This window comes from Rhipicephalus sanguineus, chromosome 4 (assembly GCF_013339695.2).
Source record: "Rhipicephalus sanguineus isolate Rsan-2018 chromosome 4, BIME_Rsan_1.4, whole genome shotgun sequence".
NCBI lineage: Eukaryota > Metazoa > Arthropoda > Arachnida > Ixodida > Ixodidae > Rhipicephalus > Rhipicephalus sanguineus.
This window is the reverse complement of record NC_051179.1, coordinates 139,915,305-139,938,180: the sequence shown is the minus strand read 5'-3', so window position 1 is coordinate 139,938,180 and position 22,876 is coordinate 139,915,305. Positions and strand designations below refer to the sequence as shown.

The window sequence follows — 22,876 nt, the reverse complement described above, 5'->3', positions numbered from 1 at the left end:
CATTGCCGGAGACACCTACACATAGAAATAATTCGGTTGATGGCTAAGTGATTTTCTTTCAAAAACATTTGGCTTTTGTTTATTTTACAATATGCAGTGCACAGTAGCAGATTATAAATAAGGTATGGAGCAGAACAAGTGCTATGTGGATTCGCAGGATAACACGACCGCTTCCCTTCGAATGTCTTCCCACAGCTCTATAAAAGATGCCTTATCCCATTCTTCCTGTATTTTATTTTCGAAACGGGCAAGTAGGTCGGGTGTGAAGTATTCTTTCCATCCTCCCACCTTGGCTTCTTTGACCAGCGCGTACTTTGAGTTGTCTCCACAGTAGCCTTCCCTGCAGGTAATCTTCTTGTTAACAAAGAGCTCATTCCATTCCTGCGTCTCATTCTGGTTGAAATTAATGACGATGACTTTTCTCATGTGCTCTGGTTTCGACAATTCGACAATATTCTCGAGCATTTGTGAGCTATTCCGGAGGACGTCGCCGTAGATGTCACCCAGAAAGCTAGCCAGTCTCAAGATTGTGCCTCTAGTGTCCTCCTTGAGCTCTTCGTAGGTCACGAAGAACACGTTCTGTTCATCCTTGAGGGCGTACGCTGACGCCACGTGGTCGAAGTAGCTCCCGTAGCCCAAGTCGCCCTCGACGAAAGGTTCGAAGAACTCTTCGAGCGTTCCATCTTCAAACATCGAGCTGCTGAGATCTTTGGTCATGCGGAACTGCGAGACGCAGACGTCCCACGGGTTTCGGGCGATGTAGATGTACTTGGCCTCCTCGTTCATCGCGTCTCGACTCAACGGCAAGTGCGTCGTGAACAGTCTGAAGGGCATAGACGACACCCAGCCTTCGGTGTCCACGTACTCAATAGCCCGGAGGTTGCTGGTGAACTCATCATAGGAGCTTATGGGCTTCCCCCCGTTCAGGATCAGCTGCGTTATGTACTGAATCCAGTGGGTCCCGCTTTTCGGATAAGAGCTCTGCACAACGTCGCCCTTGGCAGCGCGAAAAGAGAGGCCTTTCCGAAAGATTTCTGGGATTACAACAGGACACCTGGGCACACCATCGATGACTTGGCGGTAGGGCCTCCGACCTGGCATGGCAATTATATCCCAAGCGTAGGATATGTATCCTGGAAAATAAGCAGGCTGTTTTAATATTGGCTACCGATATTCATGCTCCGCTATACCGCTTTCTAACGCGAAATAGCTCGTGAATGAGAAACGTCAAAGTTTCGTTGTGTTTACCGTTCAATACCTGGCTACGTACTCGGCCCATACGTCAGTGTACATGGTCTTCCATTCCTAAGGCGATGGGCGCATTGGTATTCATTACCTGATAGAAGATGGTGTTTATTACATAATTCGGAAAATTATTATTTTGTTTATCGATACCATGATTAATCGTCATATAACGAATATTTCCCCGGTTAAGTTCTAGTTTTACCAGCTTGAATACTAATGAGGTGGTCAGGTTTGATGTGGTCTACCCTGTACATGCCTGTTCAAAACGCCTTCACAATGTCACCTCCCTGGTTACAATGACGTGTTCAAGATTTATCGACATTTGGAGAAATGTTCAGAGCGGCAGTTCTTTGCATGCAGTCACAATTACAGTTTATCTGTGAAGGGCAGTGGCTGGCGGAACACTGACGTGCTTTCGGCGAGCTGAACATGGCATACATGTGTTTCATATGTTCGGTGTCACACGTACGCGAACTAGCGAACTATCGATTGTGATACAGTCAGTGCAGAGCACGAGGAAACGCCGAGTCATATGAGCTCTATGATTCGATGATATGAGCTCTATGATATGAACTCTAAGATTAGACTTCTGATAAATTGAAACACTGCGCCAATTCGTGATTGCGATTCTTAAATCTCTTGAAATATAGGAAGGTCCATGTCAGTCCAGAGCTCCTAGTGCGCTTCAGCAGTCGTTGGATAAGAAATATTGCGATATGAGCAACATACACCGAAGCTTATATCCAGACAGCCGGCTGGGATATGGTTCTTCATAACGCGGCACGCTGCAAGAATACTTGCTGTTCGGCGCGCTGCTCCCCTCGTACTCGCGTATCGTGCGAAATTACTGGAGCTATTACCGCGCTACGATTATGAGGCACTCCGCGGTGGAGGACTGTGAAATAACTTTCAGAGGCGTGCACACGGGGGGGGGGCGCCCCCCTATTCACCTAAGAGGGTATAGCAAAATCAGCCCCACACATTGACATAGTAGGGAGAGGTGGACGCTGCGACTCGGGGGGGGGGGGGGGCGCTATGTCAGCGCCACACGGTGACATAATTGGGAGGTGGGGGCCGCTGCGACGAACCTTCGCCCCCCCCCCTGAAGGGGAACCCGGCGCACGCCTATCATAACATTAACTACCCGGGGATGATTTAGGTTGCCACAAAATCCAAGTATGCGATAGATGCTCCATTTCGCCCTTATTAAAGTGCACATTCCGTCATTTAGTTAGCTCTAGCAAACACTAGCCGAGATTAGTTGTGACTAAGGCAACACTAGACGACGTTTTCCTTCACATGACCAATATTCGCATGATTGTGCAGCGCAGTCCTGTTCTCTGGAACTTATTTCAATCCATAGCTCTAGACGAACACTATATGCGGTAGCTGTGGCCACCACTCGATCCTGCTGTGGCAACAGCTGTGGCCATATTCACATGACTATTCTCTTGACTTCACATGACCATTTAACCCTGCTTTACCTTCACGCTGTAAGAAATATTGCAACGTTCTTTCGTGTCTCGTGAAAAATGTCAAGGAAAAAAATATTATGAATACCAATATCTAGCGACAAAAACAGTTCTCAAAGAGAATGGCAACTCTTCAATGATTTCTTAAATCTAGCACCTCATAGTTTGTCGTCACAGAAAGCGACATATAACGGCATTGCACATGAGAACCCCGAAAGTGTTGCTGACGTTTTTAGTAACATCTTGTTCAAAATTTTCAGTCAAAATTATGGCAGTCCACGCTGTAATCTACATCATTCTATTCATATTTTTTCTTTTTGTTTCCCGTGGGTCCTGATGATGTGTCTACAGCAATCAAAAGTTTTAAAGAGACCAGCCCTGGTATAGATAAAATTTCACATAAAACTTCTAGTAGGTGTCATTTCTGAATTACTTTTTGTAATTATAAACCCTGCGTTCAAGGATGGCATTTTCCTTACTTCTCCAAAAATAGCTTAACCTCTTCCGGTTTTGCAGAAGTGTGATAAGCTGTCAGTTTCCAACTATGATTTCATCGGTATTGTTTTTTCCCTCAGTAATGTCACCGAAGAATTATTTATAGTTCACCTAAACAAATAGCTGAATAAATTTTATATACTAAAGCCTTGCCAATTTGGCTTTCGCGATGGAAATTCCACTAACCTTGCTGTTCTTGCAATAGGTGACTACTTGAAATACTCTGTTGATTCGGCATGCGTTGTGTGGTCTGTATTTTTTTTTTTTGACTTCACATAGTCATGTGACACCATTAATCATCTCGTTTCGCCCAACAAACTCGACGCATATGGTATTTAAGGTCCATCCCTCAAGTTTTTGAACAGTTACCTGGTGAAGAGAAAGCACACAGTATACATAACAGGCACATTCTCCTCTACGCAGACAATTAATCAAAGTGTTCCTCAAGCTAAGGAGCTCGAATCTACTAGACCAGTTAAGGGCCCTCCAGAGGGCCCACGACGCGGTGGTGAGGCTCGGCCTCCCCGTCCTCACGTGGGAGCGGCCCGCGACGGTGCCGCCCTGAACGGCTGCGGTGCTCCTCAGGACTATCTTATTAAAGTTCATTGTCTAGCTGTCTGTTCTCAAGACTAATTGCTGGGTCCCTTAATTTTCTACTTTAAATTAGTGACCTTGCTGACATTATACACATGGGTCACAGCGTATTATATGTCGACGATAATATCATTTCCTTTGCTGATAGATGTATTAACACTGCCACTATTAAATTCAAGGGGCCCTGCAACACCGTTCTCAGTTATATTGGAATAGTCTCATTATTGACGTAAGACTCTTCACGAGTGTTAGGCCGCAAATATTTTTCGAATCCGTCAAGTCTAAGTGGTGTTACCAAATTATAGAAATCACGTTCCGCAGCTTTCTCCCTCTGCTCAACGCCGCCAACGCGCGAAAGCTGCGCCGGGCGTGGAGGGCAAGACCGCGGAGGTTCGAGGAGGTGCCCGAGAGTTACGTCAGCGCCGGCGGAATATTTTAAAGACGATAGTCTTTCTTGGGGAACCTAAACACCTAAATTTTGGTCTGTCTTTCTGTCTGTCTGTCTTTCTGTTTGTCGGCACGTCCCTCGATTCAGCCACCCGGCCAAAGTCGAACCACTTGCTTACCGCCCACCCATCTTGAACTGGTATGGCTGTTCATACTAGTGAACGTTGCCGATCAAAAAGTAAATATTACGCATATCTGAGGTGTAACATCACTAGGTAAGTATTAGGTGGTGTGTTCGTTTAATAGAAAATACATAGATACGCAATTTTAAAGACCTTGATGGTATGCGTTTAACGTTGAGACAGTAACGCTGAAGCGATCAGCGGTCCAAGCCGAGCAAGCGCGAGCGCCAACAACAACCGTCTTCGTCTTCTTCTTTCGCAGGCGTTCTTGTCTGCGCCATACCATGTTACAAATCACTCCCCCGCGGAAGAGGAGCCATCCTGGCGACCTAAGGAACAGGTACAACTGGTGGGTCGTAATGCGGCTTCAGTCGATCGACGTGAACAGTCTCGTGGCCGCGACGACGGCGGTCCGTAGATGATTGAACAGGCTCAGTCATATAGTTAATTGGGGATGCTTGACGTAGGACGCGGTAGGGGCCTTCGTACTTAGGCAGTAGCTTTGTGGAAAGGCCAGGAGCGGAGGAGGGAACGCGAAGCCACACCAACGTTCCAGGCGAATACGACTGAGGAGGCAGGTTTTCGTCGTGACGGTCCTTCTGGCCCTACTCGCCCTACAATGTTACAACCCTAGTTTCTTAAAGGTGCGCTGAAACTTGTCTTCCTCCGTGCCCTCTGCACAAGCTCATGTTGTGTTTCGGGTTCGGTTCAGTATTGCATTGTACGAATGACAGGGGGCGCCGCTCTGGCATTCCTGTTTTACCCAGGCGACGTGTAAGTAAGAGAGTTTGTGGAGAGTACTCGTTGAGTGCGGACGTTTCTTCTCCTTCGGCGCATCGCGCCAAACAGCCTGTTTGGGCTGGCCGGCGTCCCCACCGGTCGCGTTGGTCACCGCCGGTCTTCGCCTGCCGCTGCGCCGGGACTACCAGCCCGCAACACAGCACTCATGTTTCCCGACGTATTGCCAGATGGCATCCATATCTCACGCAGCGCCTCTTCTATCGTCTTTAGACGACATTTGCAGCGAAGCACGCAGATACGCGGCCAATTTTTTTCTTCATTTTTTTCTCTCTGGCGTCTGGGCGCAACCACGTGGTCTGTGGCGCCACTTCCGGTCGGCTTGCGTGGTTCCCTCGTCGAGCGGAGCCCATCGCACCGTGTATCGCGCGTGCTTGAAAACTGCGAGTCGGTTTGGTAATGTTGGGTGTGCACCTCGAACTGCCGTAGTGTTTTCATGGCTCTGCCAACCATGGACGGAAACCTGTGTGCGCGTTTGGAACGAATGACAGCTGAGATGGGTTTCGACCCACACTCCGATACACCACCTCGTCGCACTGCTCGCGCTTGAATCGTATTCAACACGGCAGAGCTGCCTGCACCCTTCTTCCAGTGGCGGTACTGGATTGACAGCATTTAAACGGGTGGGTGGCCACTTCGATGCTGTTTGCTCTTCGAATACGGGCGCACAGCGAGTGCAGGCTGACAACAAAGAACTAAACACTAGAAGAAAGGATTGTGGGGCATCGGGCCGGCGCGGACCCATCCCCCGGATGTCTGCAGCTACCGTGAAAATGCGAGTCTGCTTGGTTGCTGTGTCGCGGTTTCTCGGGGACATGAGACTACGGGGTGGATACGCCGAGGTACGGCTCGATGACATACTGAACAGACAGCGAACGGGACTCTCGCCATACAGAGAACACAGGTATCCTAAACTAGCCGGCGCCTAGCATTGTTATCGGAGAAATGCTGCACCCCTGCCTCGGTCGGTCGTGAGAACGTGCCGACGATGCAGTTTCCAGCTGAAGAGGCAACACTCGAACGGATGCCACTCTTAACGGCAATCGGCGATGGTCAAAAGCCCAGAAATATTCACGATTTCGCCACTGCGCATGGTGAAGAAAACGCAACCACGCACTACGAGCAGACGAGCTGTCGGTGAGACCGGAAGTGCTAATATTAATGTTCGGTGTTTTAACGGCATAACACAATATAAACATACATATCTACTTATTGAACTCAAAATTAACAACGAAGGTAATAATGAGGGTGTTATCGTGATTATAACATCAGCCAATGGTGGAACTGCCGACAATCGCGTCAAATATTGTGGACTAATACATCATTTGTCGAGAGAAGAGGGAGCGATTTTCAGCTCACTTTGAGAATTTATTGTAAATTCCAGGCCGCTCGCTTCGCTATAATATTTGGCTCCCGTGTTCTCGGGAGCCTCGACTACCGATTGGCAGCGCTTTTTGACCCTGATCAAAAACTGTTGTAGGGCCCCTCTAAATGCTGTACTTCGTAGCGTGTGTAATGGGGACACGACATTATTTACCTGTTAATTAAAACTAAATTTCTGGTTCTTAAGTAAACTCAACGCAAGTTAACCTCTTCAGCAGGGATCACGACAGACTCGTATTTCATTAATGTCAGTGACAGTGTATCATTTCTTGGCGTTCACCTCGATGCTAACCTCAAATTCGCTAACGGTATTGCTCACATTAGAAGAAGAGCAGCATTCGCAATTCGCGAATTGCTTAGAGCTCACTCATATTTTTCTCATAAGGCACTTCCTTCTTTTTACTTTGATTTCACCCATTCTCATATCAGTTTGGCATGGTATCATGGGGGAATACTTATCAGTGTCATCTTTCATTCCTACAACATCTACGAAATCTAGCTTTTCGCATCATTTTTTACAGTTTTCGCGACAGTAGCACCGCTGACCTTCTTTGTTGCAACAACATCTGAACTGTCAACAACATATTTCGCTTTAATCCAAGTATGTTTCTGTAGTAACAAATAAAAAATCAACTTCATAGTAACTTCATTGATCCTGAGCCTTTATTAGTACTAACACTACAAGGTTTGGGGATAACAACACGTTCTTGCTTCCTAGGGTTCATAGTAATTACGGTAAATCATCTTCAAACTTCTGTGTTCTCTCATTATCGACTAATTTACCCACATCACTAAAATCTAGCTTTCCTGAACAACAAGTGCGCTTTATATGCCGACGATACCACGATTTCCTTAGCTGGTAGGTGTACTAACACTGTCAATAATAAATAATACTGTCACGGTTAGCGAATTTGAGTTAAGCATGCAGGTGAACGGCAAGAAATGATACACTGTCACCGACATAATGAAATGCGCCTCAATTGTGATCCCTGGTGAAGACGTTAACTTGCGTTGAGTTGATTTAAAAACCAGAAATTTAGATTTATTGGGATTATCTACATACAAAGTCGAGCTTTTCCCATTAGTATTAACAGTACTCGCAACAGTATCACCGCTGACCTCCTTCGTTGCAACAACATCTTTCATGCCGACATCATGTACAAAATTGAGCTTTTCACATTATCTTTAACAGTTCTCGCGACAGTAGCACCGCTGACCTTCTTCGTTGCCACAACATCTCAACTGTCAACAACCTACATACAACTGTCGACAACCTACACACAAAGTCCTTCGATGCTACGCTTTCATTTTGCTGATAGATTATTAACACTGCCACTATAAATTAAATACTGTACTTTGTAGCGTATCTAAATGGTGACATGAAATTATTTAGCTATTAATCCAAATAAATCTAAATATCTGGTTTTGTTAAACAAACTCGACGCAGGTTAACCTCTTCACCAAGTATCACAACTGAGTCGCATTTCGTTAATATCAGTGACAGTGTATCATTTGTTGGCGTTCACCTCGGTGCTAACCTAAATTCGCTAACCGTATTCCTGGCATTAGAAAAATGGCAGCGTTCGCAATTCGCACATTGCTTAAAGGTCGCAATGTTTTCCTCATAAGGAAATTCTTTCTCTTTGCTTTTATACGTTCTCATATCAGTTATGACAGTCTGTGTGGTGACACGAATTTGTTTACCTAATAATCCAAATAAATCTAAATTTCTTGTTTTAAAATGAACGCAACTCAAGTTAACCTCTTCACCAGGGGTCACAATTGACTCGCATTTCATTATTGTCAGTGACATTGTATCATTTCGTGGCGTTCACATCGATGCTAACCTCAAATTCGCTAACTGTATTGTGTGCTTCATTGGCAGCATGTCTAGGTTAACTTTGGCTGAGTTGATTTAAAAACCAGAAATTTAGATTATCTAGTAGAATAAATGCGGTACTTTGTAGCGTGTCTGAGTGGTGACGTGAACTTATTTATCTATTAATACAAATAAATCTAAATTTCTCGTTTTTAATTCAACTCGACGCAAGTTGACATCTTGACAAGGGATCACAATTGACTCGCATTTCATTATTGTCAGTGACAGTGTACCATTTGTATTAAAGGGAATGATTTGTATGAAAGAATGTATGAATACAAACCCACGTGGCTCACTGCGTTTTATATGCCGACGATACTATGATTGTGTTTTAGCGAATATGAGGTTAGCATCGAGGTGAACGCCAAGAAATGGTACACTGTCACTGACATCAATGAAATGCGAGAATGCAAGAATTCACTAAAAGAGTATTTCTTAAATTTTTATTCCGCATTTTCTTTTTAGTGACTAGATTTGTGTTTTTATGTACTCTATATATTTATCAGATTACTTTTTCTTGGTTTTATGTGCTTTTGTTTTTATTCAGGTATGTATGTTGCTTTATTTATGTTTTACTGTTAAACAGCTGCTAATCCTTGTACCATTTATATGTAACCTGCACCGAGGGTCCCGTTGCAGTCTAGTACCTTGCGATTTTCGTCTGTGTATTTGATGTATTGTAATCAACCTAATACGCAGTAATAAAACTGATTGATTGACATTAGCCAGGGCTGACCAGTGCTGGCTGGAATGGGCTAAATACGGTGGGTCATGACACTGCCACGTCGCTCGCCATTCACAAAACGTGTGTGTGTGTGAGAGAGAGAGTGCCGTGTGTTAGAGGGGGGGGGGGGCGGAGTACGCTAACATGTCCCCTCGGCTATAAGAAACAATCAAGATTGAATTCAGTGCAAACTTGAACTCGCGCCACATGCACGTCGCCACGCATCCGTCATGGCCGACACGTGGCCTCCGAGACTGCGCGCCCCCAGCTTGCGCCGGCGCGCAATCTCAGAGGCCATGGCCAACAAGTGCCGCTTTCGTTCCCCTCCACGAGATGCCGCTGAGTTTACACGACTGGTAGGGTGCCTTGATACCCGCTTGCTCCGCTGAGGTTGAGGACAGCCGCATCGTCTGCTAGGATGGCCGCTATTGCGCTTCCCGCCGTAGCTCGGCAGCATGCGAAACGCGCTACACAACCCACTTGCGGTGCACGGACACGTCCAGAAACATGGAGGGAAGAAAAAAAAAATATAGGAGTGAGCAGGCCTAGCGTTCACAAGCCAAGCTCCTCTGAAGCTGCTTGCTCCTCGCGTTCGTGGCTAATTTCCCATGATGCTCCTGTTTAATTTCCTTTCTTGGCGGGCTCATGAACAAAACCAAAATTTGACAAGCGCGCGCGCCTAGCGTCCACAAGCCAAGCTTCTCGGAAGCCGCTCCCCTCTCGTACTCCAAAACTCACCGCTTGCCTATAACGTGGACGGGCTCATTTCCCAGCATGCCCGTGTTTCATTTTTTTTTTGGCTGGGCTTCAGAAATGTCAGGTGACAATCCCTACTAGTTTTTTTTAATTTCTCCATGTCCGGAAATAAGTGCATTCTAGTGAGCTTTTCCTTTTTCTTGTCTTTCGTGAAGCTTGGGCAACTTTTCGTGCTGTTGTTGCCCAAATGTTTATTAAGGGAGCATGTAATTCATGTAAGCTGACGGCCTGTGCATGCGTTATGCGCTAGAGGTAGACGTAGACTCCGTTATGTTGAAAACGAATCCTCTTTCTTACGCTGGAAACGACAGAGTTATGTCGAAAGCCTTAGCTAATTTTCTCGTAAACTCTGCATTCCAAATACACAAATAATCGTTCAAAGTATTTATATACATGTCAGCTGCAGCAGCAGAAGTATATATCAACACGCACATTTTAGTGTGGCGAAGCTACCTAGGGGCGATTAAGGTGGCTTACTTTGCTAAGTTTACAAATAAGTTACTCGTTCATTCTAAATGCCATCATACATGTTGTACACAGACTAAAGGGCCGAGGGTCAGTATGGTACAAATTTGTGCTAAAACCAAATGAAAGCTTCTTTGTCATTATTATTGCTGACATTTCTTGCTCACAATCTGTGGCCGCTATTGTATCGGCACTCGAGTTCCACCTTGAGTCCTTATCAAAACGATGAATACGTTGTCGTGTAGTATGCGATAAAGCTTTGCATACGCGCACTATCTGTGCGTTTTTCCCCTTTTTTTATCTGCAGTTTCTTTATCTGTAGCTTTTCTCTTTTTTGCATGCCCAATCGCATGAACATGTTATTGAGCGTTTCCAATACTCTATTACATTTTGTGCAGCAGATCCATGGCGTCATTTGTCTCTCTTATTAATATAATATCTGGGGTTTTACGTGCCAGAACAACGATATGATTATGGGGCACGCCGTAGTGGGGGGCTCCATGAATTTTGACGATCTGGTGCTCTTTACCCTGCACTGACATCGCACAGTACAGGGGCCTCTAGCATTTCGCCTCCACCGAAATGCGACCACGGCGGCCGGGATCGAACCCGTGACTTTCGGATCAGCAGCCAAGCACCATAACCACTAAGCCTACGGCGCGGCCGTTTCTTTAAGGCTTTCGCCTTAAAGGAACACTAAAGAGCAAAACGATTTTTCTCGTATTAGTAAACTACTCTTTCACAACACCAAGAACACCATGCTTGCTTCGAGAAGACGCTTAGTAAGCGAGAAATCGCGCAAAAAGAAAATGTGGGTGGCGACGCCACCTTGAAGTTTCCGCACTACTCGCCGTGACGTCACATATTTTAACGGCGGCTACTAAAGTTCATTAACGGTAAAAATCAAGTACTGTCCTCTGAGAGGGCCATAGAGTTACGATATCAAGTTTGAGAAAATTTTGTTGAGCCAATGGTGCCAAAATGCGATAAATATACTTTGAAATCAGTGACGTCATGCGTGGAGATTTTGGCGCGAAATTTAGAAATGAAACTTTGAACTTAATTTTCTCCTGTATTAATACACCTATGATGGTGACATTAACGACATTATAGTTCTCAAAGTACAATTTATCAATCTAAACCGATTCATTGTTTCTCTTTAGTGTCCGTTTAAATGCGTCATCAAACGTGAAATTTGGCCGTCGGCGTCCCGCGTCTACGGCGTCAGCGTACCGCGGCGTTGGGGACGAGGGACGCAAAAAATCATCGTCACGTGATGACGTCACCATATGACGTCATCACGACTTCACAAATTTTGGTGTGACGTCACATGATGCCGGTATCACATGACATCGTAGCTTAGTCAAAAGTGGGCAGATCACTGAGGCAGTGAAAAACCAGGTGAGTTGCCTCCGGTCTTGGAGGCAATGGAAAACCACGCTATGTGCGCAAAAAACCGAGAAGAAGAAGAAGACTTTCGCCTTCGAGTCGTCTTAAGTGAATGCATAAGGGACCCTGTGAGTTCTTATTGTATTAACTGGTTTCCCATGAGATACTCATTGTACAACTTTGCTTCTTGTATAGTTTTACTGACGTAGCTTGATTACTGTACACAATGCTGCCTCATGTTCTTGTTTTCATGCGTCTTCTTTCTACAGACGCTTGGCGAGTACTGTTTGTATGCGCACTCCTGTATGAGCCTTCATGGCTTACATTAAGGGCTCATGAAGCACACCTTGGGCTTCTTGAAAAAACACATCCTGCGGAAAGCTGACATGGCTATGAACTGCTCAGCCAAATATAGCAGTCGTGGGCGCCGCATAAAGGCTACAAGCCTTTACAAGCCTACAGGTTTTGGGACGTAAATTTCCACTTATGATTATTATTAGAAAAAAAGACGGATATCATCTGCAGACAAACACGCATAATATATTCTATGATACGTTTCACATTACAAAAAAAAAGTGAAAGCAAAAGTCAAAGGCAGATACAGGACCAAGCAAGTGCAGTAAGGAATGTTTACGAAGTGAGATGCAGGATTTAGGCACACGTGAACCAAAACATTTTAACCATACCAGCTGACATCAGCGTGTCCATCTCTTACGCAAGGTTGACGCCGGAACAAGTTTTGTTTGCATGTATGCACGTACATTCGAAATGGGGAACGCAAGCTCAACTTCGGGCGCGACGCTCACAAGGCGGGGCTATGCGTTAGTGCAGAATAGACGCTGCCGGCGAAGGCGGTTTGTCGCTGGATTTGGCATCGGCGGCGGCTAGGACACGTGCGCGCATGCGCTCCTCATTCCGCCTGAGCACTGATAGTCAGCAATAGTTACATTGTGACGCACTACAGATGCATTCCGAGAGCTCTGCGCGTGCGCCGAAGCGGCGGTGTTGTGGCGAAAGGAGACGCGCCGTGGATATTTTTGCGACAAGAGCAGTGGCGCCGCTCGACGTCGCTTTGGAATTCATTTTTTTCACTCGGTTAGAAAGCAACACACACGAGGGCAATAGAAGAAAAACGAACAACACAGCGCTGTGTGTTGTTGTCGTGTGCTGTGCGTTGTTTCCTTCTATTGTCCTCGTGTGTGTTGCGCTGTAGCCGAGTGAAAAAATGAATCCCAACCAACTGGCTCAAATTGCCGTTTTGTTGCTTTGGAAGCCTATACCAGCTGGAAACTTAGGCTACAAATGGATTATGTGTTCGTTGGATGCCACTAGTCACGTTTGATTTTACTGTCCAAAGATGCCTTAATTTCGGGTCTCTTGAGAAAATGATCCAATTTCCAGCGTTCATTGAATGATTGGTGCGCTGCGGCCCGCAACACCCGGTCACGGTGACGGTAGCGAGCGCATAAAATTGGATGGGAAACTTGCGCTGACCCAACAACAGCACGCGCGCCACGCACAAGTGACTGGGCGGAAGAGTCAAAATGGCGGCCACGCTGCCGCCAATGCCGAGGAGGCGGCACCTGCCCTTTCAAAAGCCGACACCACTCTAAGCGGGGGCGCGCATCGAGGCACTCTAACGACTGGCGACGCAGGATAAACAAGGGGGCGTATCGCGGCTGCGACGCGGCACTTGCATTTTACAACCTTACTACTCGAGCAGCAGTAATTGAGTTAATCTCCAAGCAACTTTGAGGGCCGCAGTTCGCGACATGCTTTGTGTTGACGACGATCAAGGCTTATTCTGCGACGTTCACTGGAGTGGCCACAGATCCCGCATAATAAGGTTCGTCAGCGGCGATCGAAATAATGTTCGGTGGACAAGACAGCACTGGACGCGCGCGACACTCGTGTCTGTATCTTAAACCGCATTGTTTTCACACAGTCGTACGCGCCAGTTAAATTAATAAATTTCGGGTCAGTGTATCACACGAAGCTGCCGTTTGAAAAAAGAGCTGCTACTCACGACTGACGATACCGCACACGAAGGCGACGAAGATCATTATGAGAGCCACTTGCGATTGCAGATTACTTGCTAGAGCAAAGCAGAAAAAAAGAAAGCGTGTGCCTTTGCGATAAAAAGAAAGCGTGTGCCTTCGCGATACGGAAACGTTGTATGTTTGCACGGCAGATGGCGCCGCGTTGCTCTCATTTGAACTATAGGGGCGGCAAGCGTTCGACATCATCATGTTGCCGGCTAAGCGCTGTGTTTGCGCCGCCGATGCACATGCACTGCGTGTGCCCCATAGCGCTCAACCATGTTTCATAACGTCAGTAACCAATTGAGCAGCCCTGTTTTCAACGTTACACATACCTCATTCACCGTAGATTTGCTTTCATGGAAGTTGCCGCATAACGTGTTTTGCTCTTCAAATAAAGTACCGCGTCTTGCGACCACTGCTCAGACGAAAAATCATCGCCATTTTTCGCACTGCAGATATTACAGCTTTCGTGGTACTCAACCTTGTAAATGACTGGATTCTATGGTATGGATGGTTTATAGCACCCCCCGGGCCCATTATGTCAGAGGGCTGGGCAAGGTGGTGCTTGCGTTCTGCCGTTCTTTGTGAACGCTTACAGTTAGAACATCCTGTTTGCGTTTTAGGGTGAAGCAGTATACTGGGTATTTCAAGAAATGAGTCCAAAGGCTCAAAAATCAGGAAAATACGATATTTGCTCGCTGCCTTCATATTTGTCTTTCCTGTAGCGGCAAGCATTTTTAAGATGATTAAAGACATCATGTGGGACCGTAAATAAAGAGCTAAATTAATTAAATTTTTAGTTAGTGGAGTTAGGCGGGCATGTCAAATGGGAGATTTGAAGTTCTTCATGCTAAGAACCCGTTGCAGTGTTGAGATTTCGAAAAAGCGGCCCTTGTATTATTTGCAGAAAATGAAATTCAACAAAATTAAACGTCGAAAGTCGTTGAATGTGGTTGAGTTTCATTAAGCCATAATAATTGCTAGATGCCGTTTTTTCTATACCTTAAAGCTGGAATGGGTTCATCGCATGGAGAACTTCAGGAGGAGGAGAAGAAAAACGGAAGGACAGGGAGGTTAGCCAGTTCTCAGACCGGCTGGCTACCTTGTGCTGGGGAAAGTAGAGTTACTGTATATGCTACCTTTAGGTAGCATATACAGTAACTCTAGGGGAAAGGGGAAGGGGGAGTGAAAGATGATACGAAAGAGATGTTACAAAAAAACAAAAAAAAACAATACTACGATAAACGACAGCGTTTGAAGGTCTCTGAGACTAGTTGTGCGCAAAAAGCGCAACAACGCTTTCAAAGCTTTCCGTGCCAAGGATGGCTTCGGCCAGTGTCCTAAGACCTTTTCCTCCGACAATGGACGATTTTCAAGTCTATGAAGCACTTTGGACAGTTCTTCTCTTGGTGCACTGAAGCGAGGACACTCACAGAGAAGATGGGCGATTGTCTCCTCGCAACTACAGTTATCACATGCCTGGCTGCTGGCCACTCCAATTCGAAATGAGTAGGCCTTCGTGAAGGTCACCCCAAGCCACAGGCAGCACAGGAGCGTCTCCTCAGCTCTAGTTATTCCCGACGGAAGACGAAGCTGTAGAGTTGGGTCCAAGTTGGGAAGACGGGCGTTGGTAAATTCCGTCGAGTTCTACTGTGCCAGTGTCAGTTCACGTGTAAGTGAACGAAGCCTTGTTGCGGCGTCCGTTCTTGACAGCGGTATAGCTGAACAATGGAGAGCATCATGGGCATATTGGGCGGCTTCATCAGCGCGGTCATTTCCGTAGATACCGCAATGGCCCGGTATCCACTCATAGGTGATGCTGTGCTGCTTCTCAATGGCGCGGTGATGAAGCAGTCTTATGTCACCGACTAACTGTTCATTTGGTACATGATGATATGGTGACGTAATGCACTGGAGCGCTGCTTTGGAGTCGGAGAAGACTAACCACGCCTGTCGCGGTTCAACTGCGAACTCTAGAGCAGCCCGGATGGCGATGAGAACTTCAACTCACCTATTTGAGATAACCGCCTGACTCAAATAATTAAAATGTTATTGAATTTAACTTTCTTGACTGCTGTCCCAAGTGATGTCTTTCACCATCTTAAGATGCCTGCCGCTACAGAAAAAGCAATTCTGAAAGCAGCGAGGAAATATCGCACTTTTATGTTTTTTGACGATTTTAGACACATTTCTTGAAACACGCGGTACAACTTCACTGTGTATAACAGTGAAGCTGTATATATAGTATATAACTTGTATATACCTTGTCTTGTCCTGGTCTTGTGACACGGCGTATGTCGTGGCACAAGACTAGGACAAGACCAGGTATATACGAATATGCGTTTGACGAATATGAGTCAAACTTTCTTCCAAACAAGTGCGGCACATACCCGTATACCACCGTCGCAGTGCGCCGGTATGCGCCACAAGTGAGTGACAGTTTATATCTACCCATGAACGGCGAGAACAGACACTCGTAATTTAACAGTGTATGTTAAAGTACCAGTCACCGTAACAGGTGATTACCACCTACCGTAACAGTCACCAGAACAGACACTGTAATAAAAAACCGACATCGACAGCGTTGATCCGATGAAAGCAAAGAATAAAAATCAGGGTCCCAGCACGAATTGAACCCAGCGTTCTGCGTGGCAGTCAGGTATTCTACCACAGAGCTACACCAGGTCTTGGAACTGCTTTGAGCTGTTGCAAGACCTGGCGTAATATTGGTCCAACGCCAAATGTCGTTGCAGTGTTGGTTATCTAATTATATAACAACACAACAAATATTACATATTGAATCGTACGATACAGGTGTTATGCCGACGTTATGGCGGCTAGAGGGGGAGGTGGCGCGAGCGGCATTGCGGCGGCAGAGAGAGAGCGCTGCCTTGCTTCATGAAGCGGCCGCGGACACACAGCGGCGCTGCTGCAGGCAGTTCGATGCTCGCTGCGCAGCGCTCACGTGCTTTCTTTCGTGCTGTGCCGCGTTCCGTCGTGTGTGCTTCGCTCGTTCTCCTCCGCGCCGTTTTACAAAACACGGCGTGCATTGTTCGTGCAAGTTATCGTGCGTTACCGCCAACATTATGGACTCAGGCGTCAAGAAGAAGAAAACGACGCAGACACACTGCTTCGAACCCGGCTGTTCGTCCGGGTACGTCTCGTCGAGGAGATCTGGTCAACGTGTGTCGTTGTTTTCCGTGCCGAAAGAGCCTGAACGCTAAAAAGCATGGCAGCGTGCCGTGCCACGTTCAGATCAAGTCCTCGACGCAAGCTCAAGAATCTGCGAGCTTCATTTTGATGAGCAGTATATTGTGCGATCGTTTCGAATACTTGGACGAGTGGGAAGAAGCAGCTACACCGAAGGCTTTCTAAGCCAGAGCACAGCTGAAGGCCTCCGGGTCACTCTTTCAAGCACTCTGCATTTGTTGGATTATGTAGTTACCAAGCTTAACTACCATTACCTTATGACAAGCCGGTTGTGCCAAGACTCAATTGAAAGGCTTTTTGGAATTGTGCGACAAATGTCAGGGTGTAATGACCACCCAGCCAGTTTTTTAATCCCAGTAAGCACACTAAGTTTCCAAAACCTCGTTAAGTCGCCTACACATGAAAAATGTGTCTTCAGGATTTTTGAGAAACTTGGTAGGAACTGATGATGTCAACAATACTCCTCAGCAAAAAATCGATGAGTTTCTTGACATAGGCAATCTTTCTGAGGCACATGACGTGCTGAATGGTTGTGACCTCCTTGGCCACATTTCGATGGTTGTGCAAGCCAGCGACTCGAGGCTGATATATTACATGGCTGGCTATGTGGCAAGACGAAGTATTGCCAGCACCAAGTGCACGGATTGCTGCCGGCAGCTGCCTAAAGAAAAGGATGTGTCATCTCCAGCAACAGCATCCCTCACTAAAGCAGTAGACAGGGGAGGCCTTTTATACCCATCAGAGCAGCTGAATGCACTTGTGAACACACTTGAAAACACATTTACACGCTGCTTTAGTTTAAAGCAGGTGAACAGTGATAGCCTTATTGAGTTAGTGTCATTCCTTCAGCTCGCAAAGCTGACTCTTGTTGGATGTGCAAAGCACAGCACAATTCTCACCAACAAGATAATCAAGTTTTACGTGTTGACTAGGCTTCATTTCCAAGTGAAAAGCCAGAATTCTTCACAAAGTGAAAGGCAGAAGCGAATGAAATTGCTGAAATTGAGACGTGTATTGTAATCAAATTGAGCGCTTCTGTTTTGAATTTTTTTTTCAGCAGAAAATTTTTGCATCTGTGCCATAGCAGAATAACAATGCTGTTATTGGTTGTGTTTGTGGATTGTAATGTCTCATCTTGTAAAACAACTGGTTCTAGTCTTGACGTCATCTGCTCCTCATACATCATTCCAGTGTACAAAGAAATCTCATGAGTATAGCAGATGCTTTTTCTTCATTTTTTTTTTGCAAGATACGTCACACTATCTGTATTTGCATTCCGTTACTATGGCACTGTTTAAGGCAACATTTCTGTGATTTTTCAGTAGAACTGTGGGTGATATTTTATTTTATTCTATGTTCTGTTTGTGTTAGATTTCGCAATATGTTGTCTTTAAAATGTTTTTTTTGTGTATGTGGAATGCGTTTTCTTGCTTCTTTTTGGCTTTCTGTGTGTTGCGCAGATTTGAATATGTTATTGTAAATTATTCTTGTGTGCAAAATAAATTTGCATCTCTGAAGTCCGCGTGTAGCGAATAAAAGCGGTGTCGTGTTGACACGAGCAGCGGCAATCAAACACTTGCAGTATCTCGGCAATAGTCTTACACCTTAGCCCAGCTAGCCCAGCTATAGTTTTAGCGAGTGCGGGTGCTATGAACTTCAGTTGCGCAGCGCGCAGTAGGACAACGGGCTACCGGTCAAAAAAAAAACAAAAAAAAACACACTTAGCCGAACGGGAGTGCAGTGAAATAAATTATTATAAGAATACAGGGACCATAACGCAAGTATCGGATACTTGTACAGCATCAGAGCGGTTTTGAAAGCTTAGATGTATCGACGTGCTCATTCCGAATTGAGCGCCGTGTACGCAGTAGATAGAGGGCCGCGGCGGAGAGGCATCTTACTACGAGCCGCAGCGCCGCCGCTACGTGTCATGGAACGGCGGATCGCCTTTCGCGCCGCGCTCGCGCCACCTCCCCCTCTAGCCACCATACCGACGTAACATAAATTATAGTCCAGCGTTGGCTCGGCTCTTATAGCAGTCTAATAAACATTACATTTGTATTCCTATGATTCGGTAAGCTACATTCAAGCGTTGCTCGACCCGGAGGAATGCGCTAATGAAAGTTACGTGTGATATTGAAATCATCGCAACGTAAAGTACACTTCGTTTCAATAATACAGACGTCTGTGCTCTAACGTGAGACCACAAGTTACCTTTTAAATGCCAGCGTAATCGACTTTCCTGGCGAGCCCATGATGTGCACACAACTGATACACTTACAAAAACACATCTATCCAGCTCCTAACGCTTGTCTCCAAGACAAACAATGCAGCATAGACAATTACTCACGGAATGATGCACAACGCATGGGATCTACCGATTTTTTGTTTATTTTCTTACACCTATTATGGCGTATCAAGGCGATGGATCTTTTTCGGGGATGACAGGGTAATGCCACCTATAGTATTTTAAAGCCCTCGTGTAGTAGCCGGCGGGGTGCAAGAGCAGGGGCATGTAAAGAAAAGAAGTGCACGCGCTTTCCAGCTCGAAGACCATTCCCGACCAAAGCACTTTGTAAGAGCCAACTGGTCTGCTATTATAAACAACGACGACACCTCTCAGATACGTGGAAATATTAAGCTGCATATGCTTGTGCAAACCATGAGCCTATGCCCACTACAGGCCTTACCAACGTTTCCGTAACCCGAATCGAAGCTCACGCGTGTAATTGAGAAGTTAGCTCTGTATTAAACAACGCCGCGCTCTAGGCCTAAGAAGAACATTGCCATATTCAGTCGGAAATTTGCGTATGTCAGTGGTAGTGCGCTGCTCAGTACAAACTATAACTAGGAACCTAGGCCGCGTAATGCATCTTTGCCAAGTTTAGCTATTCCGCCAAGGTTGTTTTTCGTAGGGGAAAACAGAGTGTCGAATGTTTGCACCTGAGCACCTTAGGATGCCTCGGGTGTAGTGTTCCATTTCGCCACGCCCAAACGCGAGCCTCGGCAATAGGCCGCAACTAACAGAAGCCTTTCCTGAGGAGCAGAGGAGACCCCAGTTTTCAGAGTATTTTTGTTCACATTGCTGGAGACCTTTACATGATGAAAATTTTCATTTATTTCAAATAAATTTCAAAAACGTTCGGCTCCGGTTCATTTTCCAATATACAGTACACGCCTACTATCAGCTTACAGCTAAGGTGCTGAGTAGAAGAGCAGGTGCTATGTAGGCTCGCGGGATAACCTAACCGCTTCCTTCCGAATGTCTTCCCACAGCTCCATAAATGATGCCTTATCCCCTTCTTCCTGTATTTTCCTTTCGAAACGGCCGAGTAGGTCGGGCGTAAAATATTTTTTCCATGCTCCCACTTTCGCTTCTTTGACCAGTGCATACTTTGACTTGTCTGCACAGTAACCTTCTTTGCTTGTAATCTTCTTCTTCACAAGGAGCTCGTTCCATTCCTGCGACTTATTCGCGTACAAATCAACCACGATGACATTCCTCATGTGTTCGGGTTTGGACAATTCGACAATGTTCTCGAGCATTTGTGAGTCATTCCGGAGGACTTCCCCGTAGCTCTCGCCCAGATAGCTAGCCAGTCTCAAGATTGTGGCTCTAGTGTCCTTCTTGAGCTCCTCGTAGGTCACGAAGAACACGCTCTGGTCGTCCTTTAGGGCGTACACTGACGCCACGTGGTCAAAGTAGCTCCCGTAGCCCAAGTCACCCTCGACGAATGGTTCGAAGAACTCTTCGAACGTGCCATCTTGGAACTTCGAGCTGCTGAGATCTTTGGTCATGCGGAACTGCGAGACGTAGACGTCCCACGGATTTCGGGCTATGTAGATATCCTTGGCCTGCTCGTTCATCGCGTCTCGACTCAACGGCAGGTGCGTCGTGAGGAGTCTGAAGGGCATAGGCAACACCCATCCTTCGGTGTCCACGTACTCAATAGCCCGGAGGTTGCTGGTGAACTCATCATAGGAGCTTATGGGCTTTCCCCCGGGATAAGAGCTCTGCACAACGTCGCCCTTGGCAGCGCGAAAATAGAGGCCTTTCCGAAAAATTTCTGGGATGACCTCCGAACACCTGGGCACACCATCGATGACTTGCCGATAGGGCCTCCGACCTGGCATGGTTATTATATCGCGAGCGTAGGCTGTATCCTGGAAAATAAGCAGGCGGTTTTAATACTGGCGACTGGTATTTACGCTCTGCTCTACTACGGTCTATAGTGGAGCATACCGTGAATAAGAAAAGCAGAAGTTGCGATGTGATTACAAATAAATACCGGCCGGCGGCTAACTGTTTGCATGTCGAACATCTTTTGCTATTTTCACTTCGCTGGTTACATTGATGCATTAAAGAATACTTTATCGGTATTTGGAGGTTATGTTTATAGCTGCAATTACTCGCGTGCTGTCGCCCTCGCATCTATCCCTAGAAGAGAGCGGGTATTGGACGTTGGCGTGCTTTGGGCGAACTGAACATGCCCTGTATAGGTTCCGCATATCCGATGCTACACTTTTGCGAACTATAGGTTGTAATAAAGTTAGTGCGGGACACGGGGAAAGCCGATTTTTTTTTATCTCTCTGGCGACACTCGTGATGAACTGAAATAACGGGCCACTTTGTGATTCTTCAATCTCTTGAAATACTGGAAGGTCCACGTCTTTTCAGAGCTCAGAGTGTACTGTAACGGTCTTTGTAGGGGAAATTCTGCCATATAAATAACAGACCGAAGTTTGTATCCTGATCGCCGGGTGGCATGTAGCTCTTCACAATAAAGCGGTACGCTGCAACGATATGTGGTTTTGCCGTGCTGCTCTCGACTATGCGTACGTATCGTACGGAAATTCTGGCGTTCTATGTGCCGGTACCACGATATGATTATATGATTATGAGGCGTGCCATAATGAGGGACCTCCCAATAATTTTGACCAATTTGGCTCATCAGCCAATCCCCAGTAATTGTTCCCGACAGTTCTATTTCATTCCAATCTAAATGCGCGTCCCGTACATACCTACATACGGAGACAAACACTCGTTACATTTATTAGGAAGATGTGGTGCTTCGTCTCGCGCGGGACATAAAAAAATGGGAGGACGCTTGAGCTTCGACTTCAAGAGCAGAACGCGATAGCGTAGTCGGGCCCCGTTCGCGTCGCCCTCTCAATCGCTAGCCTAGCTTCGCTTGGCGCTGGACACCCCAGTCGTGCCGGAACGAAAGGAACGTTTGTGCGCGTAAAATTGGCGGCTTCAAGCTATCCTAGAATGCCTACATCTTGCGCTTCGCTCCCAAAAGACGCTGTCTGATTTGTCGAGATTGGGATGCAATAACTCTGATGGGTGAGTGGTTGAGTACGGAGAGAGAGAGAGAGCGAGGGATAGAATGAAAGGGAGAAATAAGAGAATGAAAGGGTGAAACACAGAAAAATATAGGAAGACAATGAATGAAATAGACAGAGATATAAAGAGATAGAAAGCGGAGACGCAAAAAAAGAGATAGAAGAAAGAGAGAGCAAGACAAAGATAAAGAAAGAGCAAGAGGGAGAATCAAAGAAATAGAGAGAGGGAAAGATATAGAAAGAAAGAGGAAGCGAGGAATAGAGAGAGAGAAAGGGAAGAAAGAGAAAGACGGAGAGAGCAAGAAAGAGAGAGAGAGAAGCAGAAATGAACAGAGACAAAGAAGAGATAGAAAAACCAAAATGAAAGAGAACAGCGAAAGAAAGAGAGGAAGCACGAAAAAAAAATGCACAGCTTGCACCTGCTTCATTGACGAAGTCCGCCGCGGTGGTGCGGCGGTTACAGTGCTCGGCTGCTGACCCGAATGTCACGGGTTCGATCCCGGCTGCGG

General features: G+C 46.2%; 1 protein-coding gene across 2 annotated transcripts; it reads right to left on the bottom strand.

Annotated features, from left to right (window-relative positions):
* Positions 1-21,220, bottom strand: LOC119390749 (sulfotransferase 1B1). 2 transcript variants are annotated; one of them, XM_049414916.1, is made up of 2 exons: positions 21,109-21,186; positions 1-1,054 (listed from the first exon to the last, which is right to left on the bottom strand). In XM_049414916.1, the coding sequence occupies exons 1-2, from the start codon at positions 21,153-21,155 to the stop codon at positions 142-144; spliced, it is 960 nt and encodes a 319-aa protein (XP_049270873.1). In that variant the 5' UTR covers positions 21,156-21,186; the 3' UTR covers positions 1-141. The 2 variants fall into 2 exon arrangements, with proteins under 2 accessions (XP_049270873.1, XP_049270872.1); XM_049414915.1 differs by having other exon boundaries at positions 3-1,094; positions 21,149-21,220.
* Positions 21,221-22,876: the final 1,656 nt, after the last annotated feature.